A 27996-nucleotide genomic window follows, 5' to 3' on the forward strand; every position below is an offset into this window, starting at 1 on the left:
TCTCTTTGTCACGATTTTACCCCCACATCGTTTGACGAGTATGCACATGCTTATTTTATAATATGATAGTTTTCCCCTATTTATTTGTAGTTAAGACCTCTCGCGTTTTTACGAGGTTGACACCAGGGTTGAAAGGCCAAATGCGCTTTCCGTGACACGATGAAACTCGGCGCCGTGCGGCTGTACCAAGCACGGCTCCAAATCATGATGATGTGACTTGCCCAAGATGGGATTGGCAAGATCTCACCTGAGGAAGTGGATGCATCTGTGCACGGGCCGAATTTGAGGAAATGGGGCTGTGTTTGAGATTTGGGTCACGAGTACGTGTTGCTATTGCTTGTGTCCGGACATCTGGACAGGATAGGGGCGGAACCAGGATGAACACCTCGGGAGGCTAAATACTAGAGATTAAGGGCTAGAGCTAGAAATTAATGATGATTTGAGACTTTATCTACAGTATTTTACAGATAAAATTAGACTCTCAGATGGAGAGCAGCCCCTCCCTCTATAGCCCCCTAGCCCCCCTGATCCGTCCTTGTGTCCCTGTGTCTGGATGAACTACAGGTTTGGTCTCTGTGGTTTCGCTGAAAAGGTAGCACTAGCCCTGGTCTTACAAAGCTAAGCATTCTTTCAGGTCTAAACACAAACTTTTGCGATGCTAGACCCGTGTATTTCCACTAAAAACAAAATCTTGCGAAATTAGTATTCATGTCCAGCGTCCTCCTGCCTAGCGCGTATAAATTTAAGAATATTTGCACTAATTATTTAAATAAAATTTCTAATTTCCATGTTGCAGTCAAGGTTGGCTGCAAATTGGATCCGATCGAATTATGTTATCATCATGCGCACCATAGACCAAGACCCCTTTACGGACAGTCCAATTCTTGTTTTTTTTTTCCAAAAGAAAATCGTATAAATGATAGTGGCATTCTTTGAGTTTTCAATGCGTATGCACCACCAGTAGTTCAAGATCACGCCCTTTTGCCACATAAGCCCTTGCAAATTCTTCAATTTCGGAGCATTGTTTAATTAACAGAAGAACAATGTGTGCAGGGTTGGTGGATGTTAGCCGCCTAGCCGGTGGGCAGGTGAGGTCAACTAAATCGGAGCCGGGAACCGGACGGAGGCCGCCGGGACTAGTCGGCGGGTGTATAAAAGCGGCGGAGGGAAAACGGAAGCGGGCGAGTGCGATCCATCGTTATAAATCCCTCTCCCCTTGCGAAGTCAAATCTCATCAGTGGTTGTCTGGTCTGCTCCGCGCCGCGTCTCGGCGTCCCTCCATAGCCATTAGCCATATCGGCTACTGCGATCCTCCTGTTCGGCGTTCTTGGTTGATCGCCGGAGGTTCCTGCAGCGGGGTAAGCGCCCGTCCGTTCCGGTTACGAAGGATCGCGTTCGCCGTTCCTGCATGTTTTATGTTTCTGCGGATCTGTTGTCGCTTCAGAGTTGCCCTCAATTTCTTCATAATTAGAAGTACCCTTTCCTGGAAATAACTGCCTGCGATAGAGATCGTTCAGTTTTGTCTTCGGCGATTGTTTCTTTGCTGGTTCTTTGGGATGCTCTGTTCCTAGGGAGTGGTTGGGAACGATTATTTTTTAATTAAAATCAGCTACTTCTAATCTTGTAATGTGCTATATGCCAAGATCTCGTCATCCTCCCACCTTTCTTTTTCTAAGGTAGTTAGTTTATTCTGCTATGTAAAGTATCTTATGAAAGATGCCTGTTGATGTGTTCTTCTATGGTGACTTAACTTATTACTCGTACCTCTGATCGGCAGAACATTTTATCACAGATTGTAGGCATGACTCATGCAATTATCTCAAGATTAGCTGACGAAATATGGGTAACACTTTCGCTAAAAAAATGTTAACAAAAAAATCAGTATGGAAACTAAGCTGTACTCGTATAGTTGTGTATTTTGACTTCAGAGAGGAATATTTTATTATAATGTCAATTTGTTTGCTTACTGTTCAAAGGCTACATAAGTGCCACATTCACCTTGAGTTTTTGTTAGCATGACAAACACTTTACAAGCAACATGTTTACTGCAAAAAAAAAAAGGAGTTCCATACTCATGAAGGTTGAATACATGAGTGGTTTGAACTGCTTGCACTTAGCATAGTTCAATTGAATTGATTTCAGTTCCCCTAAATATGATGAAGGTCAGTTCAATTGATTCCTCTTATAAAAGATAGTTTTCCTAACTAGATTGTAAACTCGTAGCATCATATTAATATTCATAATCTCTGGTATATTGGAGGACAAACTTGAGTAGAATTGTTTTTAAAAGATTTACCGGAATTCTTTTAAAAAAACTTTTTTAGAATCCCACTTTTTTGTTTCAAAACTTTTACTCCCTCCGTCCCAAATTATAGGTCGTTTTTCCTTTTCTAAATTCATTGCTTTTGCTATGCATCTAGATATATAATTATGTCTAGGTGCATAGCAAAATCTATGAATCTTAAAATACCAAAACGACCTATAATTTGGAACGGAGGGAGTAGTATAAACTGACTGTTAATAACATGAGCTCGGTGGTCTTGCTCAGAAATGTTTTAGATTGCCTTGCCTTCATGGCCTAGACTGTAATAATCTTATTCATTGTGTGATTAATTGTACCTTCTCAACCTTCCTAGGTTTTTATCTGAAGGAAGAAGGAAACAACACAATTTATCATGTCAGGACGCTCATCTGTATCTTCCCCATTTTCTGGGGAAAATAGCTTCAGCTCTCTGTCAAGTTTCAAGGACCTTGGACTATCTTCAGAGTCCGGTTGCTTGTCCATTGTTGTACTAGGTGCTTCTGGAGACCTTGCTAAGAAGAAAACTTTCCCAGCACTCTTTCACCTTTTTCAGCAGGTAATGTAAACGCACTAGCAGTTTTTTACATATTAACTATAAAGCCACAAGGAACTGTAAACTTCTGATACAACAGTAGGAAACAAGTGCATAGGTTGATCCATCTGTTTTTGAAATATATCAGCACAGTAGAACTGAAAATACTAGAACATCATAATATAACATATTTGCATTTCCTATATATAATATGTACATATAAGTTTCTTAGTTTTGCACATGTACAAACTTGTGAACCTTATTCGCCGCTGCTGTGTTGATATCTATAGGGATTTCTGCAATCTGAAGAAGTCCATATATTTGGGTATGCCAGATCAAATCTTTCTGATGATGGATTAAGAGAACGCATCCGTGGGTAAGATTCATTCCTTGAATTATACAAGAACTTCATTACAAGATTACTGAGTTGTGTGATGGGTTCCTTCCTATTTCCACCAATGTTTAGCATGATTGAAATATTCCATCATTCTTTCTCTATCTGAATATATAAATGCTCTACTGCTGCAGATACCTCAAAGGTTCAGATGAACATCTTTCTCAATTTTTGCAGCTAGTAAGTTTCTAATATTTTGTATAGCTCCTGAATCCTTAAATGTTCGACTTCTGTAATCATGTTGAGTTTTTCTACAGATTAAATATGTTAGTGGTTCCTATGATCGTGGGGAAGGATTTGAGTTATTAAACAAGGCAATCTCTGAGTATGAAACATCAAAAAACAATGAATCGGGAAGCTATCGCAGACTATTTTATTTGGCATTGCCTCCATCAGTCTACCCATCCGTATGCAAAATGATAAGATCATATTGCATGAATCCGTGTAAGTTACTCTCAAAAAGTCTCTCTCCAACTGAACTTCCCTGAGGTTAATAATGCTATCTGATTATTACATAGCTTTTGGTGTAGAAAAAATATTTAATTTTGTTTGGAAATAAAGAACCAACAGTTGACTGTATTGATGTCTTTTTATATTTTTATAAACTTTTTCCCTTCTTGTTGTTGTTGGTGGCTGGCTCATTTTGTGTTTCATCTCTAGCCTGCCCTAACTTGCCTGGGACTAAAAGGCTTTGTTGTTGCTATTTGGAAATAAAGAACCATATTCTGTTTCTTCTTTATTGTTTACCCAGCTTGTTGGAAGTTGGAACATGCAAAGTTCCAAAATTTTTCTCTCTGTCAAGAGTTGTTCAACTTCTCAGCAGAATAGTTCTCTACCACTTTCCACCCTTGTTTCTCTGCATTGCTCTTTCACCGAGGCTGATGAAAAGTAAAGCAAAATGCTGTTTACATATTCAAGTAGATCATTCCTTTGAAAGTCCATACAGTAGTCTGTAGTTTTTTGCCTCTTCTAGAAGCACTCAAACTGTGCGGCATCAATTTTTCACACGTAACTAAGAAAGATAACCAAGGCCGATGCCCTAATTTGGAGTTTTATCATACTACCTTATGTTACCCCGTTCTTGTGCAGCTGTGCTAAAATTTGTGATATCAATAATCAATTCATGTTGTACTTTCAGCTTCACATGCTGGTTGGACAAGAGTTATTGTTGAAAAGCCCTTTGGAAAGGATTTGGACTCTGCAGAGGAACTGAGTGCCGAACTTGGAAAGCTGTTTGAAGAAGAACAACTCTACAGAATTGACCACTATTTAGGAAAAGAGCTGGTTCAAAACTTGGTAAACTATGTGACTTATAGTGAACACTGAATCTATAGCCTTCCTATATGCAACTCTATCTCATATTGCCATATTTTCAGCTCGTGCTTCGTTTTGCAAACCGCTTATTTTTGCCTCTCTGGAATCGTGATAATATTGCTAATGTACAGGTAAGACTCTTCTCTAGGTGCTTGGAGCACTTTTTTCTTTATAAATCATAAATTGAATTTTCCAAGTTGATCCGAATTCTTTTTGTCAGTTTTCTTTTCTGAAAAGTTGTACAAAGTCGATGTCAGAAAGCTGGGAGTTTTTCTGTTATTATTATGCCAAATATATATGCTTGCAAATAATAAATCAATTCCGCAGATCGTATTTAAGGAGGACTTTGGAACCGAGGGACGTGGAGGATATTTTGATCAATATGGGTACGTTGGAAGCAACTGCATTCTTATATGGTTCATGGTTGTTCTTTGCATAAGCAATTTGTTTTGAGCAGTAGCCAGAAGGCACATATGGCTGTAACTGAATCTCAAGTTATAAAACATCTGTTCTATACTTTCTGTATTGTAAATGGTGCACCTCTGGTCCTAATAGGTCCTCTGATCATGTGACTTTATACTTCTGGAAAAAAAAACACTAACTGCAAATTGTATATTGCTCGGGCCTTGGAAGACCAAAGTTCTTTTCTTTTTTACTTTCTTGTGACCATCTTGCACCACCTACTACACTACCAACAGTATTTTTTGAGAGAGCATAGAAGCACTATCATTCTTATTTATCATTTAAACGACCTCCATGTGCTGATATTTGTCTTCTTACAATCCAAGTATCTGACTTGCTTTTTGTTGATGCAGTATCATTCGTGATATCATTCAGAATCATTTGTTGCAGGTAAGGATATCCTCATGGACTTTTTCCTTCTTCCATTTAAAATAATTTTGGAAGCATTTATCAGACATTTGCTCTATGATTTGAATCTATAGTATCAGTTGTTTACTGTAGGAACAGCTAGTACTTAATACATGATTATTCAGTAGTATGATTAATATTTTATTTCATCACCATTGTAATGCTAAATCTTCTGAACGGACACAGTAGATACCTGTCATTACAATTCCTCATAGCTATAATGATGTTATATTCTGGAATCAAGAGGTCTGGTATGACTGTTACTATAATTTGCAGGTCTTCTGTTTGGTGGCTATGGAAAAGCCTGTCTCTCTTAAACCCGAGCACATTAGAGATGAAAAAGTCAAGGTCCTTACTTCTTTCATCCTTCTATGTTATCAACTGACAATAAAAACTGGCATCTAGACGCTTCCTTGATGTGATTTTAATTTATGAATCCCGTGTCATATATCATTTGTTGTTGCTTGCTAGTTGCAAATGCATTCATTTTTGGTTTTTTACTACACAATGCCAGGTTCTGCAATCAGTGGAGCCTATAAAGCATGAAGAGGTAGTCATTGGACAATATGATGGCTACAAGGATGACCCTACTGTGCCAGATGACTCCAACACCCCTACTTATGCATCTGTTGTACTGAGGGTACACAATGAAAGATGGGAGGGTAAATATTACTTGATGAGTTATTTATTAAAAAAAAATCCCCCATGTCAAGTTCTGCACACTTCCTTAACTAGACCTCCACGTTGCTGAGATTTGATTTACCTTGTTATCACTAATTTGAGTGATTTTGTTTAAATGACCAAATTTTCATACTTCTGAAGACTGGAATGTTTATTTTTGTACTGACATGCAAATATCTGTGTCTACAGGAGTTCCATTCATTCTCAAGGCTGGTAAAGCTCTAAATTCTAGGAAAGCAGAGATACGTGTGCAATTCAAGGATGCTCCTGGTGACATTTTTAGATGTACGTGCTAAATTCTTTTCTCATTTTTAAATGTATTGTCATTAAGTCTGTTCCTGCAAATGCTTTTAACTGTTATTTACTCATACTCCCTGAGAACTTAACTTACCTTGTTATTACTAATTTGAATGATTTTGTTTGAATGACCAAATTTTCCATTTAAATTGTCTGTTTGTACTGAACGGAACTAATGCTTTGTGCTCTCTTTTACCCTGGTATAGGCAAGAAACAAGGAAGGAATGAGTTTGTTATACGCCTGCAGCCATCAGAAGCCATGTATATGAAGTTAACAGTACGTGCATTTACTTTTGCAAACTCTTAACACTTTTTTTCACGTTTGTCAAGGGAAAAGATGAACAGATTGGTTGACAGTCTAAGTGAACTGCATGAACTTTTGTAGGTCAAGAAACCTGGACTGGAAATGGCAACTGAACAAAGCGAACTGGATCTATCCTACGGGATGCGGTACCAAGATGTAAAAATCCCAGAAGCATATGAGCGTCTTATCTTGGACACGTATGTGCTGCTCCATCCTAGTGCCAAATTTGCTTTCAGCGCATTCAGTTCTCTGCAAGTTTCAGAAGAAAAACTTTCTTCCTGAACCATGATCTATTTATCGATACCAATGTATGTTTTGACAGGATAAGAGGTGATCAGCAGCACTTTGTTCGCCGAGATGAACTGAGGGTTTGTGATTTGCCATACATATGCACTTCCTTTGAAATGGGCTCCCTTGTAAATAGCCGAATCTGACAGTATTTGTTCCTCTCAGGCTGCATGGGAGATCTTCACTCCTTTGCTTCACGACATCGATGCTGGCAAGCTGAAGTCCGTTCCATACCAACCAGGAACCCGAGGACCACAGGAGGCCGATGATATGAGCAGGAGGATGGGGTATGTGCAGACCCATGGCTACATATGGGTGCCGCCAACCCTCGCTAAGTTTTAGCTGTTTTGGTAGTTGCCGTGTAACCACGGCAGAAAGGTCTGAATTTGCAAACAAGCACTTGAGGAAAATAGCCCTTGTAATCCGCGGGTCACGTAATAAGAGAAACTTCTTGTTGAAAGTGTGTACCGTTTACGATATGAAATAAAATCTTTCATGTTCAGAATGCACTCGCTATTGCCAACTTTTCTTCTGAATGTCTATTTTAACTTGAGCAGCTACATGTAGTTGCATCTTTAGCCATAATAGCTGCAAGTCAGCTTAAGACCAACAATTTTCAGCTGCTTGTCACCTTCTAATTCGTTTTCACCGTTCAGTCGTCAGTGTAAAGAGAAGCACAGGGCATGCTTACCGTTCTCGCTTATTATGTTTCGTTCGTCAACAATTGGACCATTGGCAGTTCTTAAGTGAACTCCATAGAAGTGAAACAATGACTCTGATGGGTGAACACGGTGGAGGGTGGCTGACGGCCTGAACCTGGCTGGCCCTGACGGGTGGTGGCGGCAGCCCAGGCCGGGGTCGCCTTAGCTTAGCAACACCGATCAGCTCGCTGATTTGTGGCGTGGTGAGGGCGCCTTTTCTCCCGATAAATTGCAAGTTTCACAAACCGGATGGTAGCTGGAGTGCTGGACATTACAGTCGCCACAACAGCAAAGAAGCGTTTCTAGGCTTTTCGCTAGCACAATCCATTCGCTCATTCAGTTAATGTACTCGCAGTACAAAGCATGTAAAGCAAACATCATTCAGGCAGCAGCTCAAAACATACTTCACTCAGAATTCTGCAGTAGTTTGTGCACCCACCAATAATTCACGAACTAAAACTTACTGGATCCTATACCAGCACTAATACAAATTCAGCGTGTACCGCAGCAACATACATAGTGAGAACTATAGCATCGTCACATCATTTCATTGTTCACCACCTGATCCCCAGCAGGCCAACACTATTTTGTCACTCGGGCTTGATGAACTTCTTCACGATGCTCTGAAGAGCTGGAGCACTGGCACTGCACTTCTGATCAGCAAAGCACGATCTCCCTTCCTCAGCCGCCTTGCACAGCTGCGGATCCATGGGCACCTTACCAAGGAAAGGGACTCCCATTTCGATGCACATTTTCTCTGCCCCGCCCTTGCTGCTGTCAAACACCTCGCTGCATGCCACAACCGACAGAAGCTCAGGGGCTTTCTCCCTGATGCAGTTCAGCACCCACTCTGTAGCGTCTGCCTCGCCTGACTCACCTGACTTCACGAACCTGAGATCAGAAAGTGGCTGCCTCAGCCCACTCATGTTCTCCACAACACCCAAGACTGGGACTCCCACCTTCTTGCAGAAGTTTATCTCCTTCCTCACATCGATTAGAGAGACCTGCTGCGGAGTTGTGACGATTATCGCACCATCGATTCCTGTGGCCTGGAGGTACTGCACAATCGAGATGTGTTCATCAGATGTTCCTGGAGGTGCATCCACTACAAGATAGTCAATCTCCCCCCAGTCAACATCCTTTAAGAACTGCTTGATCAGTCCATTCTTGCGGGGACCCCTCCATATGACGGCGTCATCTGGGTTAGGCAGCATGAAACCAATTGACATGACACCAAGGTTGGACTCAACATAGACTGGTGACCACCCAAGGTTGCTTTGATGTATATCCTGACCCTCCAGGCCCAACATTTTTGGGATGCTAGGGCCACAGATATCTATGTCAAGAAGGCCAACCTGATGCTCCATTTCAGCTAGGGCAAATGAGAGCTGGGCTGAGAATGTGCTCTTTCCAACCCCTCCCTTTCCAGACAGAACCAGTATCTTGTGTTTCACCGTAGCCATCCGCTCAACAATAGCAACCACATCTGCAAAATACAATCAGTCAATAATTAGTTCACTTAGCATTGAACAAATAGAAATGGAAAACTAAATAGCATTCATGCACATATTAATCACTTATGGTTAACAGCATGATCACACTAAAATGCATGCCAAAAAGCTTAACCCACTAGCAAAAGGTTACCAACTACAAGCGTTCAGGGCTTTAGGCAATCACACAAATTTCAATTTAACCATGATGCTTCGCTCCAGTGAATATATAAAAAAATATATATCACATTGAAGATTCTCTTTCTCATTAATGATTACATTCAGATCAAGTATTTATTTAGATCACTGACTGAAGTCACATGGCAGACTTGATAGCATACCCTTCAAAAGTCCACAAAGTATAATGCAGGGATAGGGCCATGAGTGTCTTTCCTCGTGAATATGAAATTCATCACTCCAAATTTACTACAAGCAGATGGATAGTGTCCAAGCTTTCAAGAAGCTACTCAATATTGAAAAGTATGCAATTTACTGGAGCAACTTTAGTAATACTTCAACATATTGATATTCAAATAGCAGATACTAAATAGCGAAATCCCAGTCCATTTTCCACGGTAGGAGATGAAACAGATCATGAGGTTCCAAGCGGAGTAAGAAAATTAATATTGGAAGTAACAAAAAAAAGAGTAAAGTATAGTTGTTTTCTTGTGATGAGATCTGTTAGACCTTATAGTGCAACAACAATGCAGGTTTGAAGCAAGAATTTACTACCAAGCAATTAAGCAAACACCCGCAGATAGTTGGAACAAGATCCAAATATGGAACCCATGCACTCTTCTAATCTCTGTCTGAGCCAAAATTAGAGATTCACAAACTTTGAACCTTCAGCAACAGCAGTGGTAGTGGATTTTATTTTATTTTTTATTAAAGTGATGTGGCATCAGGATATCAGGTCTCCCCTGGAGATCACTGAGCCCTTGTAGCTGTAGCCTGTTTTCCGGTACACAGGCGCTAACAGCTCCTCAATGATTACTACATAACACGTGACAGGCACCTTAGTCCTTCCATTTGCCACTAAGAATCCAGCAACTCAGAAATACCACCCTTAAATCTACTAAGTTTCATGTTCAGGGGACATTTGTACTGATACCAAAACATACTAAATCTGCTGCTCAGCTACTGTGAATAAATCTAACTAAACCGAACTAAGCTTATTGCCAGGAAATCTAGATCAAACAAAATGATATGACAGATAACAGTGAGGGGGCACCAAAGCAAGTCACAAAATTGAATGGAAATTCAACACAAGGGCATGGATGATCTGATTACCTGGATCAGGACCCTTGGGGGCAGTGGCGCAAATCTGCTGGTTGGGGCATCCGGCGCAGGCATCTGCCTTCCCCGCATCCTCCGACTGCGTACCAGGGCAATCTGCGCAACAGCAGACAACGCATACTTAGAAATACTTGTATAACCTCGAACCAAGCTTGGATAGAGAAAAACAGGCGATCGGAACTGGTGCGCGACGCCCTAATTCGTGCATCTCAGCTAATCTTCCCCACCAAAATAATATTCCCCTTTCTTCTGTCAGGAGATGATGCAAACCCAGAAAAAAAATCGACACCAAACCCATCGAACAGAGGGAGTAGAAGGAGTCGAGACTAGTAGAAGGAGAGAGGCAGCGATCTCTTACGCTCGTTGGCGTCGTCGGGCACGTCGCCTCTGCCGCCGCCGCCGCCGCCGTTCTCCATCTCTCTGCCTCCCTTCTCGAAGTTTTCCTCTCTGGTGGGGTTTCAGATTTTCAGGTTTGGGCCGTCTCGGTGCAGATGGGAATGGGACGAGGGGTTTGCCGTTTGCGTTATAGCCCGGCCCGGTGAGGATACTGGGCCGCTCGATGTTGATCGGATGGACGAGACGTCCTGCTGTGGTGCGGCGGTACGACCGCAGATTCGAGGGGGTGTTCGATTACAAGTTTGCATCTGTTCGCCGTTGCTTCCGTCATTCTCCTACCCCTATTTTCTCGAGTTGACTTTCAAACAATTTTAAATCTCTTTTACCAAAACAACAACGTTCAAAGCATATCCGACTGGAGGAACATGAACACTACTTAGCATTCTTCGGTACTTTTGCATCTACTTTGACAGCCAAATCTACGCTGAAGGGACCATTCACCGTCTGCTACAAAATCGTGCAATCTCAGCAGTGATACAAGGCCACTGTGACTGAATGATTGACACGATACGCAACACGGAACCATGTGCCGAGGGTCATATTTTGATCAAGAGGATCTGCTCTATGTTTCAACACAGTGAACACTCCGATAGTATAAGTAAACAAGTTGCATAACCAAACCGCGACCATGATCGCTAAATACCACATGGCCACTGGAACGGCCTTAGACTCTATTATATAAAAATGGCCTTATGAACCACTGATTGAGCTAACTAATTAAGATAGGCTACTATTAAGATAGGCTACTACAAATTGTATAGGACTACATTTTTATCCCAAAACTCTAAAGCTGGCAAATCTGAACATTTTCACTTCTGCTCAGGTGCCAGCTCAGGTGCCAGCTCAATATCCCTAGCTGCTAGCCCAACAACTTTAATTTTTTTTAAAAAAGATAAGACGTAGTGTCTACTAGTCAATGCGGAGATACAAGATCCGCGCGTGGACGGACTAATTGTAGTGCCCCTGGATTTATACGCGGGGACTTCCACTGTTGTGTATCATGTCGTGTCCTCAATCTCGTGGTCACAGAGTGATACTATCCATGTATTTCAGCAAACAATACGCATCACTTAAAATTTTCATCTTTCACCGGCCGGGCTCATACTACACTGGTGGTTCTTTGTGGAACCTGAACTGACAACCCTCACCCATTAGAAACTCCAATTAAGAAGCAAGTCATAGGATGATTGAATAGAATTCATGCAATGTATAACCTACTAAGTATTAATATATCTCGATCCTGTTTGGCATTGTATTGGATGGATGAAAATAATGTGGCTAGGTTTAACTCCAATAGATTATCAGTTGTATGTTTGTATATAGAATGTGTATGTATTGTGATGGGAACTCTATGTTGTTGTCAATAATGTTCTACTTATTTATGGCTGGTATTCAGTTGGGCTGCCTGTTTGTGGCTTAGCTAAGCATGCATGGCACTTCTCTTTCTCAGTTGTAACCAACTGCTCAATATAGCTCTAGTGGGTTTAACGAATGTGGCCACAATTCGTCGTTGCACGTTGTAACCACTTTATAATCAATGCTCTCTTTTTAATATAAAGATGCGTAGAGAAATATTTTGGCTGGTACGAGAATATTCGTATGAAAAGCAGCTTGGTAGTACGTAGTGCGCATACAATGCAGGACAGATTATGAGCGATTTGCGTTTAGAAATTAGGACTGACGTGCTTCCGTTTGCTTCTTGGTATCTGCACGGCACCATTTGTGTCGTTTCTCTCCCGTCCCTTGTCAACCTTATTTTTTTTTCGTTGGCAATCTGCAGCACTGCTCTATCTCTGATTACATTATTGCGTGGTTTCTGCTAGCTCATCAACCACTTTGTTGGCTAGAGCTGATAGCTCGCTGGATCGATCTAGTATGAAACAACCGATCGAGTTGGAGAGATAGCATCGATCTCTGTGCGCCATGAGCTCCCGAGTGCGAGTTGTCAGCGTCAGCCATGTCCTACCAGCTGCCGGAGCAGATGAAGCCGCCCCAGCAGGCGGCTCACCTCATCATCAACCACTCCCTGACGACCGCGTTCTGAAGCTCTCCTTCATGGACTGCTTGTTCGTCGGGGTGTTGCCCATGCAGCGGCTCTTCGTCTACGAAGGCCCCGGCGTCCCGCCCTTCCCGTGCCTCGTCCGGTCCCTGCGGTCCTCCCTCGCCGCCGCGCTCGGTGACTTCCTCCCGCTCGCCGGTAAGCTCTCCTACCGCCCGTCAGCAGGCGACCTCGTCGTGGACTGTTCGCCGGCCGCCGTCTACCCTGGAGTTAGGTTCGTGGAGGCCCAGTACGACGGCAGCATCGGCGATATGCGCCGCCTCGCCTGTGGCGAGGAGCACGACCCGGAGGACTTGCTGCGGCTCGGGCCCGAGCTTGAGGTCGGCCGCCTCCCCGCCCCGGTGCTCGCCGTGCAGGTCACTCGGCCGGCCGCCGGTGATGGAGGCGCGGTGGTCGGGGTGTCCATCCACCACGCCGTCGCCGACGGCCATTCGGTGTGGCAGTTCATGAGGGCATGGTCTGCCGTAGCGCGGTCGGCGTCGTCCCAAAGCCTCGTGCCGCCGCCGACGTTCGACCGGGCGGCGATTCAGCACCCGGAAGCGGAGGAGCTGACGCGCAGGTTCTTGCGCACGATTGCGCCGGCGCTGCCTACGGTAGCCTCTCTCGCTGAGATGGTCTTCCCCCCTGCTGCGCATGGTCAATGAACATTGTTCATCACGAACATAAAATTCGCAGGTCAGGCCGCCGCCGGCGTCCCGCCCCACGCTGGAGCTGGCCCAGCGGCGAAGGAGCTTTCTGATACGCCGCGATCAGATCCACTCGTTGAAGCAGCGCGTAATGGAACAGAGCGTTGCCATCAGCGAGCCGCTGGAAAAACTTCCAAGCACCTATGTCGCGGTGTCGTCGTTAGTGTGGACGTCCATCGTGCGCGCTAAGGCGCTGGACCACGGCGGCGGCGGCGGCGGCGACGACGACGACACCTGCTACTTCCTGGTGCCTGTGGACTGCCGGCGCCGCCTGCTACCGGGCGTCGGCGAAGGCTACTTCGGGAACTGCCTCTCTCTGTCGTTTGCGAAGGCCGCCGCGCGTGACCTGACGAAACCCGACGCCGGGATGGCGCACGCGGCCGCGGCCATCCGCGACGCCGCCCGCGAGAAGCTGGCGAACCCGCTGCGGGGTGCCGAGCGGTGGGCCGAGGTCTACGCGGGGATCCCCCGCGAGAGGTTCACGCCGACGGGGTCGTCCAACCGCTTCATGGCGTACGACGACACGGACATGGGTTGGGGCGCGCCGAGCCGGGTTGAGCTCGTGTCGTCGCCGTCCGGCAGGGGGATGGTGCTGCTGCTGGGTGCGCCGAACGGCGGCGTGCAGGTGACCGTGGAGCTCGACCACGCGCACATGGACCACTTCGCGGCAAACTTCCTGCAGGTTTGAGGATTCTGACTGTGGATGTCTGTCTGTCCTCGTCCTTAATCGAATATTGGCTGTTTTTGGTGGGAAATCCATTATCATCGGTCAACTGAATGTCCTTTTATCGAACATTGGCTGTTTTTTCCTGAATTAAAGGACGCGACTTTGCGAAATTAGAGTTGAATTGGGTAGTTTTTTTCCCTTATGAACCTTGGGCAGGTGCTCTGCCTTTTCATTAAAAGTGCAAATTGAGCATCGAATGACCATCGCATTCGGAAATAAATTACAATCACTGAGGGCTGAGGGCTGAGGGCTGAGGCTATCTGCCTTCGATTCATACATGATACATTTGCCGGGAAGGCCGCTATCTCGCCGCTCGCGGGTTGGCAGGCGTCGCTGCTCAACTCCATGGAACGAACAGTGCTGATCAACATGGCAAAGCTCTCCAATGTCCTATCTGATGTGTGACATACTGCCATGCATAGCTCTACCACAGGGTGCATATCATAGATGGACAAACAATGGCGCAGCTTCTTGTGGACAGTGGACTGGTGAAGATACTGCTAGCGGATCGAGCTGCCTGATTGCCTTGGACAAGGTTCATTGCGACCGAGATCAGGGAGCACTTGGCATAAAACACCTTGGTGCGCAGAATCCGTTCCTACTGCTAATAAAAGCTCATCCACCGGCTAAACCAAGGTGCACGATCTTCCTGGGCAGTTTCGGTCATCAGGCATGCCAGCATCACCACAATTGAACACAAGGTTATGGGGCATCACTGCGACGCGCTGCGGGCTTTGCTACCGGTGTACCAGGCAATCACCGGCCTGTGTGCAGCTGCCTGTGACAACTATCTGCGGCAACGCCCCGGAGACCTACCCAGGTCATGTTGGAGACTTGGTGCACGATTGCACGGTCGTTCTGGAGTGCCGAGTGCTGCTTCCACCTGCCGCCTCACCACAAGACCTGTAATCTACATACCACTCCACGGCCGGATCGCGTCCCCTGTTGCTGGACTCATTTGTGATTCTGTGCTGCTGGAAATTGTGGAAGAGAAGGAATGGTATGATCTTCCGAAACGAAGTGCTGACATACTGCGGCAAACCCTGCAGGACTGCGAGGCTGATGCACGGCTGTGAAAACGCAGGCTGCCGAGGAGTGACGCTGATATGTGCGATGATTGGCCTGGTGTTCTGAATTTACTTTGGAAATGTAACGACCCTGGACTTCTCTAAATTGTAAAAACCTTTGTCGATCTGCCGGGCCGGTTGGAGAATCTTATCAGGTGTGGACTGATAGATGTGTACCACAAATCCACTGGTATCTTCACTGAGGGACAACCTGCTATGTTCATTTCATTATATTGTCCTAAACGTCATATGTTCGTGGACGGAGGGAGTAGAACGGAGTATATGTGATTGCCTTGTGACGGGAAATGTTATCGGTGGGAAACACTGATCCATTGTCCTCGGCGTACTACCACTGGTGGAAAAACGGGCATCGATCCCGGTTGGATAGGCTCATGTATCTTGAAAATCCAATCGGAACTAATCTTTCGAGACTAAAGTCCTCCTAGTCCCGGGTCATTTACCCAGGACTAAAGATCCCCTTTAATCCCGGTTGGTACCGGAACTAAAAAGATTTTTTTTAAAAAAAGTAGGCTGCCCCCCTCCTACATGCTCGCCCCGCCACCTCATCGACCACCGTACCACCTCCTTGAGCTCCAACTCCACCAAAGAGACAATCAAATCAAGAGCAACAAACATGCTCATCTCACAATGATCATCACATATAAGAACGCACAACCAATCAATTCGCACAAGATCTTATTCACAACACATGAGTTCGATTTGATTCACAACACGTGGTGGATTCACCGGATAAAATAACAAACGAATCATTCACAAATAAATAATCATTCATCGCTCGCCAATCTCACCCGCGCCTCGCCGGGCCGCGGCGGGGAGGGAGGGAGGGAGCAGATCGAGACAAGGATAAGGGAAAGAGAGAGTCGCAGAGAATTAAAAGTTCACTACTGAGGATTCCACTTTCAGTACTGGTTCCAAACCCCCCTAGTACCAGTTGTACAACCGGTATTGCTGTGTTGGTACTAAAGGAGTCGACCCGGTACTAAAGGGATCACCAACCGGTACTAACTTGTTTTGCGCCAAAAAATAAAGCCTTGCGTCGTGCGCAGTCCGTGAGATTCGAACCCATGACCTCAAGCCTTGCGCGAGTCTTCCTTTTAAAGTAACACATGTGATGAAACTAGATATGCTTTTAAAATAAAGTAACCCGTGGAGAGCTTTTAGTACCATGTCCTAATACCACCCGATACTAAAAGTGCCCCTTTAGTACCGGATGGTGTTACGATCCGATACTAAAAGACCTTCAGGGAGTTCCAAATTTGGATCCGGTAACATTAGTACCGGATCAAAATGTGACCGGTACTAAGGAAGTGAACGAAAAGTCATTTTTATAGTAGTGGTTTCACTTTTGTCTCGATTGGAACCACCAACCGGGATTAAAAGGGCTCCAAGGGACTACGAAATTTAGACCCGTGACTAATGTCTCTTTAGTTCCGGATCCTTCCAAGGTTTTTTTCCCGGATCGAAAATCGTTTCTCTACGGATCGTCCTTTACCGAATAACACATTTCCCTGTGCGGCTTTGTGGAATTGGAGTTGAACTGGGTAGTTGGATTTTTTATCCGCTGTCTGGACTTTGGACCCCTTCGGAATTACAATCGGAATTGGCATATGCATCCTACGATTTGGAGCTCCTTCTGAATCGTTTAAAGTCGAGCTCATCTCGCATGTGCCATTCCAAAGTTGTCAAGCAAAATTGAGAGCGACTGGAGTAACGAGTCTTGCTCAAGCCTCATCGGGGACGAGATCCAAGTTCTATCGAGCAAAGGATTCGCCGATGATTAATTGGGTCAGCTTGTTCATCTCCAACTTGTTTTCACAAACCGTAGGTATACTTGCACCTCTGAACTCTGACAGAGAAGAAATTGTACATGCCAAGTGAGCCTCAGCAGCATTATTTCGTCAATTGCATAGAGAAGTAGTACTACACCCGAGACCTGATTAAGCAACAAGAGGCACAGGCACAGACATGTGCTATGCGCATTTGTAAAGAAGAAAAGGTTCGTTGATCCCAAGTTCATAGCCAAAGGCAACGACGAACAACAGCACTCGTGACTTTTTGTACAAACATTCAAATAGGACCTGTCGAGCCAACTGATTCAGTTGTCGTTGTCTGTGTTGTACATGTTCGTCCTTTGATGTCCTTGACCGTATGTGTACTGTGAGGCTAAATCCGCAAGAACTTTTCATGTCTTTCGATCAAATCCAATTCGCCGTCGGACTTGAAAACTAAGCTGTAGAATTGCCGATTTCACTAAAAAATGACAGACTACTATGCTTTTTAATGAAAAAAATTGACGCTCCGCAGAGATCGTAGTAGTGTTTATTTTAAAGAAGATTTGTTTATCGGATAACTGTTTTCTTTTTCCTTTTTAAATAATTTTAGAGAAACGATGTTCAGGAGTGGTCGACGTCCCGGGCGGCGTCAGCGCCGTGACAGGAACAGGATCCACCGGAAGAGCCCTACGCACCCGGCGAGCCAGAACATGATGGTCCTGAACTGGTTGCGCCACGACGCATCCTGCTCGCCGATGAGCGCCATCGCGGCGCCAAACATGGCTAGGAGCGCAGCCGAACGCATCGCCATAACGCCGACGGCGTCGACGTGCCGGAACTGAAGGTCATTTTCCAGGCCGTGGCGGTCAGCGCGGCGCCCTGCCGGCGGCGCGGGAAGCGGTGCCCGCTGGTCAGCGCCGGGGACCCCGACGACGTCTTCCATGCCCACTAATGGTCTCTCGGGCTGGTCAGGTGAGCCGAGTTCTCCGACGCCGACGCCGCCGACCGGCACCGGGGCACCGACGGCATGATCATAGACACCACCGGCGCGGATCCGGCGAGCTCTTGCGCGCGGGCGGAGCTCCGTCGAGCTTACTCCCCCCAGGTCAGGTGATGAATCGAAGCCTGTCGAGCCGCCGGCCGGTCGAAGGAGACCTTGTGGGAGGAGATCGGCGCCTACGAGCTCCGTAGAGCCTTGTACACCGAAGTCAACGCGGCCGCCCTGTCCAACGGACTGGAGTCCCGCGAGCTCGCCGCCGCTAGCCCCGAAGGAAGCCTCCTCCTCCACCGCCTGATCTCCCTTGACGACGTCTTCCCGTGCGTCCATCGCCCCGATCATGTTTGGTATCGCGTTGGTCGTCCCTTATGTATAGATGCAACCAGCTAGCTTCCTGGCAGCTTCGTCTCGCCCCGATCATGTTTGGTATCGCGTTGGGCGCCCGAGAGCCGACCCGACGACGGGGCAAGCAAGCTACGCGCAGAAGCGATGCCATGGGTTGCACTCGCACGCGCGACGCAGCCTCGCTACAGCTACAGCCGCGTGCCACTACCCCTTCGCTTTTGCGACATGCTGTCGCCCCAGGCCACGGCCTCACACCGCCGCGAGTACGACGACGCGGGTCGGCGTCGCCTCCCGTAGTCCCGTCCGCGCGCGAAGCTGCCACGAAGTTCCCGAGCGGTTCACGTAGCTGCTGCAGCGCCTACACTCTTAATCCACAGCGCCCTTTGGCCGTCGCTATACAGTCTGCTGTATGCTACATGTACAGGCACACGCGGCGAAAATTGAGGACCGATATCGTGAGTACATGTGCCAGATCGAATCGTAGATGATAGATGCTGCTCCCTCCGTTTCAAATTATAGATCCTTCTAACTTTTCTAAACCTATATTATATCTAGATGTACGATTTACAATTCGGAACGACTACTTCAACGATATATAAGAGTTGATCGACAAGTTGTCATCATGGAGTCGCAGCCTCGCAGGTCTGTTGTTCGGTATCTGTCCGTCGGGTCCATTCGAAGTTTCTTTTTTTTAGAGTGCGCCGTGGGCGTCAGATAGAGCTAGCTTTTTCTTCCTGGATTGGATTTCGGACTTTTCTGGCATACAAAGACAGAGCAGATTCCGAAGCTTCAGCCTCCAGTGCAATCTGAATTAGCGACTGTCAGGGCCACACCTGCAGCGATTCGATCGGGACAGTACGGTAAAACTGCAGCTGATTGCATCATTGCAGGGATGGACGAAACCGGTAATCAAAACGTCAAGTGGATGCTATTGGTGGGGACACTAATTCTTGCCTGGAATTGTAAACTGGCATTTAATATACTGTACGTTCGTTGTTGTTCGTTTCCCGATGTGGATGCACGAACTTGATGTGACAAACACCCGCATAAGAGTTTGATTCTTTGTGATGCGTTTCTGAATGGAAGATAGCTACAAGGATGAGTCCTACAATTCAAAACTCGTTCCCTCTGAATCGGTGGAAATCAAGCTCATATGTCATCTCGCGTGTTGTATTCCAACGTCCAATAAGTCTCCTAAAGTGTCTTACCACAGTGGCCACAAATGCCCACTAGTAGAAAAACGACTTTCCATCCGCCCCCTTTTGTCCCGGTTTAAAGTTGGCCCGGGACAAAAGGTTCACCAACCGGGACTAAAACTCGGTCACTGGTGGGGGGCTCACCAACCGGAACCTTTTATCCCGGTTGCAAAGGCTAGTGGGAAAAAAAGACTCTGAGGGGTCTTTTATCCCGGTTGGTGTTTCAAACCGGGATAAAAGGGTCCCCCAACGAGGTCACTGGAAGGTGGCTGGAAGGGGATTAAATCCTCGAACCCTTTTATCCCGGTTGGTGTCGTTGTCAAGATCAGCGGATCAAGACTTAGACTAGTAAATTTCTTTTATGCGCGTGAGCCTCAGGTGGTTGCGCGGGAGACACGGATTAGACTGGTTCGGGCAAAGGAAGCCCTACGTCCAGTATCGAGGATGCTCGTGTTGCTCGCGCGGGGGTTCTGTAGTAGGGGGTTACAGATTGGCGAGAGAGGGACTGGTCCCAAGTCTCTTCGGTTTTTGTGCTCTTAGGAAGAGTGGTAGTGTACTATGGTGTACGGGAGAAGAAGCTCCTTGATCCCCCCCCTCTCCGGTTCTGGGTTCCTCCTTTTATATCGCAAGGGGACGGCCGGAGTTACAATTGGGATCGGGTAAAAAGGCCTGTAAAGAGTAAAGAGCAGAACGGTAAAAGGTATGGCCGGAAGGAGGAGAGAGATCCTAGGCGCCCGATGTCCTGCCGACCCTAAACGCGTGCCGGTGTGCATGTCGGAGGGGGAGGTCGCCGGACGCCAAGTGTCGCTGCTCCCCGTAGATAGCTACTTCGATGCTCGTAGGTACCAGGCCAGATCATGATGAGGCGGCTTCGTCGTTACCCCAACGTCCGTTAGGGTGGACGGTGGATGCCGCTGCTCCGGTGACGGCTGTTGAGAGGAGGAGCTTTACATCTGTACTGCTGTTCGCGCGGGACCCGAGGGCGTGCGGGACCCGAGGACGGGCCGCTCCCTCCTTTGCTCCGGTCGCCGCAGGTCATGAGTACCCTGCGGCGAATGGGAGCCGGCCGCCGGCACTGTAGCCCGCACAGGACGGTCGTGCACGGGTACTTGCGCCGGGTTGTGTGAGGGGCGCGGTCGCCCTGCCCTCTGCCAGACCTGCGGCGCATTTACGGCGAGGGCGACGGGGGGGACCCACTGGTTTTTGTCTGTCTTGCTCATGCGGATCGTATCTGAGGGGGGTTCTGACCCCGTGGGCCCCAGCGTGCCCGACTCCTTCGCTCGGGGTCGGACGAGGCGGAACTTTCGTGGCACAGGGTCGGGCGCCCCCGACCCTGGGGTTACGGTCGGGCGAGGCGGAGACCTTGCGGAGGGGGGTCGGCCGTTTCCGACCCTGGCGTCTTGATCGGGCGAGGTGGAGTTTTGATCACGTCTTGGTGGGCCTGGGCCTTCTGTGTTTGATTCCCTAAATGTTGCTTAGGGGATCGTTAATATTCCCCCCTAACAGTTGGAAACACCAACCGGGATAAAAGGGGGTCTTTTATCCCGGTTGGTGTTTCCAACCGGGATAAAAGGGTCCCCCACGAGTTAATACAAAAGGATAGTATCCCCTACATAGTCAGATGTGGTGTGTAGGTGGGATGGCAAGGAAGCTACGCGCGAGGCTGGAGGTTGTGGGTTCGAATCCCACGAACCGCGCACGCGCATATTTCGCGTGAAAAATCGCTCCTGGGAGCTTGGGAATTTTTTTTTTGCAGCGTCGGCCGTGGGTGGTCTTTTGTCCCGGTTGGTTTATCCCGGATGCATTTTCGGGATCTTTGCACCCTACCAACCGGGACTAAAGCCCAGTTCTCTACTAGTGGCCGCAGGCAAAGGAATTGGCTTAAGACATGGATTAAACTAGGATTTGAGCTTGGAACTGGGCTTGAGACATGAGACCGGCTCAAGTAATCTGAGTAAGCCTTTGAAGCAGGTGTAACCGAATGTCCTAAATAACTTTGTTTTTGCTAAACCTTGTTCCCGACATTCATGAGTTTCGAATGAAGAATGGAGAGTGCCCTGCGCCCCTGCCCCTCTTTTTTCCCCTGGAGATACTTACACTCTCTCGCTAGCTTATCTTGACGAGAGCCAAAACTCCGATCAAGCCTAAGTTGAAGCGAATTAGGGCTCAGCTTGGTCATCTTAAACTTTTTTTTTCCCAAAACACACTGTAAACACGAAGGCATACACACACATGCACACTCAACTTCGTAATAAACACCCGCGCGCGCACTATGCCACAATATCGACGTTCACGACACCTACCACTAAAATAAAATAGTTATAAAAAAATACAATCGCTCGTTACAAACTCAAATCTCGAGCACTCATTCACTCTTCATCTCAAAATTCTTCCTTTCACAGGAAGAACAGTACATCCCCTCAACTCCCGCCACCATCACAATAAGAATTTTCCCATGGCCATAGTACTAAAGCTAAGTTAAACCATTGCATAGACATTGATATATCAAACTAAATTAACCGTATTCTATACACACTTGCAATTGCAATAGTTAATTCTAGTAGAAGTATAGAACCGATAGAAACATGACCACTCATGACGGGATTACAAGAACAACCACACACACATCCATTATATAGGGGATGGGACCCACGTGACATGACATGACCAAGCGATGCAACTGTCATGAATATTCTGGGCAGTTCTTTTCCCTTTTAAATCTTTGACCCGTATACTCTTGAGTCCGATTTCCAAATTGCCATGTACTGTACTTGTCTTGTCGATAGAATCGAATCTACTCCCTCTGTTTCGAGAATTGTAAGTTATTTTAGCTTTTTAAGCTTCATAGATATTCTTATGCACTTAGATATATATCTAGGTGTATAAGAATATATATGAATAAAAAATTAAAATAATCTACAATTTGGAACGGAAGCAACTAGGACTCTAAAATTTGGAGTTCTCATCATAATTTGCACGCAACCGTGTACGTGCGGGTTAGGTAGATAGGGCGCATGCATGCAAGCGCCACCGTACGTCCGTACGTGAGCTACGAGCCCAGACGGCTATTTTTTAGTTTTCTTATTTTCCTTTAGTGTCTAGGTTTTATATAGTAAGGTTTTTCTTTGTGCAGGACTGATCACCATCGCTGTCGAAGTCGACAGGTAGGAGGGTGAAGAACTGCGGGTAGGACCGTAGGAGCGGGCGCTCTCGCACAGCCGCCGGCGTCACTACTGCAGTGACAGGAAGAGCAGGATGCACCCGGCGAGCCAGGCCAGGAGAGCAGCGACCTGGTTGGGCCACGGCGCGTCGGGCTCGCCAGCGAGCGCCATCGCGCTCGCGCCCAGAAGCAAGAATAGGAGCGCGAGATGGCGCAGCATCCCACCGCGGTCGCCGCCGGCGCGCTGAAAGTCTCGTACAGCGACGCGAAGTGGGTCCCGCTCCTGGTCATGGTGATCACCATGGCGGCCGGCCGATGCTGGGTCGGCACCGCCGATGTGTTCGGCGCCGAGCAGTGGACGCGTGAGTCGGCCAGCAGGAGATCTGAGGCCTTCACCGCCGCCGCCGCCGCCGGGTCCTGGTGGGGCGTCGAAGGCGAAGGCATGATCAAGGCCACCGCCAGGCGGGGCCGGGGCGTCGAAGAAGAAGGCATGATCACGGCTACCGCCGCCAGGCCCCGTGGACATGGAGCCTTGCCCACCGAAGTCAACGCTGTCCTGCCCGACGGGATGCCCTCCGGTGAGGTCGCCGTCACCAACCTCAAATGTAAGCCGCCTCGCCGCCGGGTCTTTCTTGGCGCCGTCTTCCCGCGCGGCCATCGGATAGGGAAAATAAAGGACGATGTATCGCCGGCGGACGGCGGCGGCTGGCTGGAGAAGACAAGGAGGGCTCAGTTGTTTCGCGTCTTATCGTGTCCGTCCCGACGACTCCGCTATTAATAGAGGTCCGAGGGCTGGAACTGGATGGAAGTCGTCGTCCTCCTCTCATCTGAACATCTCCGATTGCAAACCCGCAAGGAAACTTCATGGCAGCTTCCAGCCCTAGCTACCTCCTGCATCTCGTCTCATTTTGGCAGGCAGGCAGTGGCACTGGCGGGGGGCGCTCGACGGAAAGCTTGCACGCGACGCAACCTTATCTATCCGTCGTCGACCCCCTAAAATAAAATCTATCCGTCGTCGTCGTCACCTAAATTTCCCTTGAAACCGTTCCCTTTGCTTCTCAGTTCTCACCATCACGACGCTCTTCTTCGCTGCGAGGCTGATGCGGCGGATCACTGGCTCATCAGTGCCCCCCTCCTCCTTTCCCGCGGAGTTGCGGAAGCTGCCGCGAAGGTTCCTCACGGCACGGCAGGGAGTGAGGGAGAGTCGAGCGCAGAGCCCGTCCAAAACACCTGTTTGATCACGGACTAAAGTTTAGTCCCTGCTATATGGAATGTTTAGAATATTTAGATACTAATTACAAAGAGTAAACGTGAGTTAATTATAAAACCAATTGTATAGATAGAAGCTAATTCGCGAGACGAATCTATTAAGCCTAATTAGTTCATGATTTGACAATATAATGCTACAGTAAATATATGTTAATCATGAATTAATTAAGCTTAATAAATTCATCTCACGAATTAGCCTCCATCTGTGCAATTGATTTTGTAATTAGTCTATATTTAACACTCCTAATTATTATCTAAATATTCGATGCGACAGGGATTGAATTTTAGTCGTGGAACCAAATACCCTTTAGACTCGCCCGTTGACTGCTGCCTTGCTCACTGGCTGGCCCGGCATATGCATGCGATGACTCTGAAAAGAAAACGGCAGGTCATCAATCGGATGGCCACTGTTGATCGTTGCTTTGCTGGTGCTAATTTTTCTACTGGCTCTGGATGGTGGCAAACACAAGAAGAAATGCGTTCTAAAAGTTGGGTCCTCAACTTGTAGGAGACACTTTTGATTATGTATTTTTTCTTCGTGTGCAGAGTTAACATATACTCCCTCCATTTCAAATTGTAAGTCATTCCAATTTTTTTAGAATCAAAACATTTCAATACTAACATTCATGATACCAAATAAGTACCATTAATTTCTTCACTAAATATATTTTCATAGTATATCTATTCGGTTCATAAATTAATTTGATCCTCCCTATAAATTTGACCATTTTGGTCAAACGTAAAATGGTCAAACGTAAATTTATGCCTTCCTAACCGCCAAAATTGAGTGCCCTTGTTGCCATTATTCCGTTTTGCCGCTGCATCGCTCTCCTCGCACACTTGAGCAGTGGATTGGAGATGGAGGTCGTCGTCTTCTTCCTGAACCACGAGCGAGGAAGAGTTACCCATGACCATCGTGATTCATGCGCCATGGTGAGGTCGTGCCCCTCTCCTCTATCATGCAGTACCTACCCTCTCTCATCTCATCACGTTGCAGGCCCCCTACAGATGCCCTCCCAATCAGCATCGACGCCAAGGTGAAGCCACATCCCTGCTGAACCCGTGACAAGCCGACCCCTCCCTCCTTGTCGTCGTCCTTGTTTGGTGAGCCGCTGCCCTATCTTGTTTTTCACCTATTGGCGCCCCTCTTTCATCCCCTTGCATTGCAGGCCCTTGAAGACATCCTCCGAATCATTCATCACAGACGCCGAGATGATACCGTAGCCCTGCTGATCCGCACCAGCTGCCAGCGATCTTGCCCCATCATGACCACCAGACATAGTCCTGTCTGCCTCCGTTCACCATAAACCCCAATGTGAGGCTTGTGATGTGATTCATACCCATAGTGCCAATCCCGTTGAAACCCTGGCGAGTTTTCCCGCATGCCATGTTCCTGTCCTTCACGGCCAGCCGCCAGGCTTCCGTTTGTCGCTCGCGTTCCCGTTGACATAGTACACGGTTTGATAAATCCTTTGACCACAACCTGCCTCATATACCTCTGCACAAAGGATCTGCCATATGTTAATCTTGCTACGCTTGCTGCCCGTTCTGTTTACACAACCACATGATCACGTTTTGTTCTCGCTTTCCCCGCTGATCCAGTTGTCTAAACATCAAACCCTTTACCACCACATGTACCTTATACCTGCACATGTCCATGCACAATGGCTAGCCATATCTACAGCAATTCCTGAGATATGGATCTCATAGTGCTGACCGTCCCTGCTGTTCTCAGCTGTGCCATCCTACCTTTCCTCTGCGTTCCCCAGAGATGCACGTGTCAGTTGCCAAACCCTTTGACAGAGTCACATATCATGTACCTGCGCATGACCCAGCAAATCGGCTCAGCCATATCTGTCACGGTTCTTGAAATATTGATCTCGTCGTGCTCACCACCGCTGCTGTTCACAGCCGTGCCACCCTGTCTTCCCTTCATGTTCCCCAGCACACCGTTAGCCTGATCACCATATCCTTTTACCACCGAGTGTCCCTTATAGTTGCACAGCGTCCTACCCATCAGTTCGTCTATAGGAGTTGCGATGTCCAAGGAATCAAGGTCGTGGTGCTCACTGCTCCTGAGGTCCTAGCAGCAGTGGCACCCAGTGCCATTCGTGTTCCCCATCAAACCAGGTTGCGGATCGACAAGCCCTTCGACGAGCAGGTGTCTTTAGTAGTTGGGCACAATACCACAAAATGGCTCGGCCATAAGTAAACCAGAGACAAGCTTTTCCCTTCTCATGGCGCTCACTGCTCAACTGTTTACATCTCTAGCACGTGCACCAGAGATCTTGCCCATGTTTCCCATTGATCTAGAGTCTCTCTCGCTGCACCACCCAGTCACATCATGTTCACTTCCATCCTTTGCACACCCACAAGAGAATTCCCTCGTATCTCAATGCAATAACTAGAACACAAGAAAACATGCTCGAAACACTCCCTTCCTTGCCCCGGTGATCACATCGTCCTCGGCATGTTCTGGCCGTTCCCACCATATGCAACACTCTTGCCTCATCATGTACGACAACTAAAAGAGCATACCCTTTTTCCAAAATCTTTCTATAGCCTCGCCTCCGTTCCCAAATCCTTGCCTTTCCAACAGTAACCATCTACTAACCATCAAATGACAACTGCACCCAAACAAAACCCCCACCCCACTAGCCAATCCTATGTTTCCAACCGTAGCTCCATTTTCAGCGTTTCTTGCGCTCCTGCATCCGTAGTAACTAGTGTTAGCTAATAGTACATTTTTCAAAATAATTTTATTACTGATTGGTGTATTGTTTTTAGTTGCTTAATTGTATTGTTTCAGTTAATTGCTTTGCATTGGGGAACATTTCGGAGCAGTGGTCTTGGGAAATCAGGCAATTGTCCTTGATGCATACTCCTTGTTACCTGCATTTACAATAAAATCACTTTTTATTTACGCTTTATGCATGCATTGAGTCAATATGATGGGAATTCTATGTAGGGTTTACTAGTACTGTTTATGACATCCTTGAAGCCCTTAGAGAGTTGTGGGTTTTGGGTAGTAAATTGCTTAGTTGTGCTCTACATATGGGTTGGGTTTAATCTTAATATTGACTAATTAACTATATAACCACATGGTTTGGTGATTTTTTAGAAAGTGGAACCTAGGGGCTCAAGCAAGTGTTTGATCGGGGGATGGTGTTTTGGGTTGATGCTTGCCTTGCTCGAGCCACTTCAAGGATTGATATGTGGAGCGACCACCCATGATGAACAATACAACCACGAGAACCGGATGGGCAATGGTCTTGGCCAATTAAGTAGGGTAAATCAGGAAATCCAGCAGCCCGCGTTAGGCTGTTGGTTGCAGTGAGGGTGGCTTTGACCACCCAACAGTCTGCTGGCGCAACAATGGGTACTCGAACCTTGAGTGGGTTAATGCACTACCGGTGAATCTATGTAAAGGCCTCGTAGTGCACCACGTAGCACACACATCTCGGAAATATGTGTGTGTGTGTGGGGGGGGGGGGGTTAGTAGAGCGAATGGTGACATGACTCGTGGGTAAAGATGTACAACCTCTGTAGAGTGTTACAAACTGTTATAACAGCCGTGCTCATGGTCAAGAGCGGTCCGAACCCTCATATGTTTAGTAGGTGGAATGGCTGGTTTGGATGGGTTGCTTGGTTATATATTATAGATGCTCTACTTTTAAGTTTGGTTTGGGATGGGAAGACTCTCACCGTAGTAACTAGGTTGTTTAATAAATTATGGCCAACTAAAACTTGTGCTTGCAGCCAGTTGTGTCAGCCTTTTGATCTAAGCCCCTCGTACCCTTACCTCCCACACTTGCAGAGTACATTTTGATGT

The 27996-nt window shown here is 47.0% G+C and overlaps 3 protein-coding genes across 3 annotated transcripts; 2 read left to right on the forward strand and 1 right to left on the reverse strand.

Annotated features, from left to right (window-relative positions):
* The first annotated feature begins 1075 nt into the window (after positions 1-1075).
* Positions 1076-7491, forward strand: LOC101783950 (glucose-6-phosphate 1-dehydrogenase, cytoplasmic isoform). The gene is made up of 16 exons (XM_004952943.3): positions 1076-1358; positions 2637-2858; positions 3125-3210; positions 3363-3408; positions 3486-3672; positions 4367-4524; positions 4605-4673; positions 4870-4928; positions 5358-5394; positions 5689-5760; positions 5927-6074; positions 6283-6378; positions 6597-6667; positions 6776-6891; positions 7017-7062; positions 7148-7491. The coding sequence occupies exons 2-16, from the start codon at positions 2676-2678 to the stop codon at positions 7322-7324; spliced, it is 1551 nt and encodes a 516-aa protein (XP_004953000.1). The 5' UTR covers positions 1076-1358; positions 2637-2675; the 3' UTR covers positions 7325-7491.
* Positions 7492-8018: 527 nt separating this feature from the next.
* Positions 8019-10983, reverse strand: LOC101784357 (cytosolic Fe-S cluster assembly factor NBP35). Its single transcript, XM_004952944.3, has 3 exons — positions 10828-10983; positions 10464-10565; positions 8019-9169 (listed from the first exon to the last, which is right to left on the reverse strand). Exons 1-3 carry the CDS (start codon positions 10883-10885, stop codon positions 8274-8276), a joined length of 1056 nt encoding a protein of 351 aa, XP_004953001.1. The 5' UTR covers positions 10886-10983; the 3' UTR covers positions 8019-8273.
* Positions 10984-12667: 1684 nt separating this feature from the next.
* LOC101784757 (anthocyanidin 3-O-glucoside 6''-O-acyltransferase) lies at positions 12668-14701 on the forward strand. Its single transcript, XM_004952945.3, has 2 exons — positions 12668-13517; positions 13600-14701. Exons 1-2 carry the CDS (start codon positions 12789-12791, stop codon positions 14296-14298), a joined length of 1428 nt encoding a protein of 475 aa, XP_004953002.1. The 5' UTR covers positions 12668-12788; the 3' UTR covers positions 14299-14701.
* The last annotated feature ends 13295 nt before the right edge of the window (positions 14702-27996 follow it).

This window comes from Setaria italica, chromosome I (genome assembly GCF_000263155.2).
Source record: "Setaria italica strain Yugu1 chromosome I, Setaria_italica_v2.0, whole genome shotgun sequence".
Lineage (NCBI taxonomy): Eukaryota > Viridiplantae > Streptophyta > Magnoliopsida > Poales > Poaceae > Setaria > Setaria italica.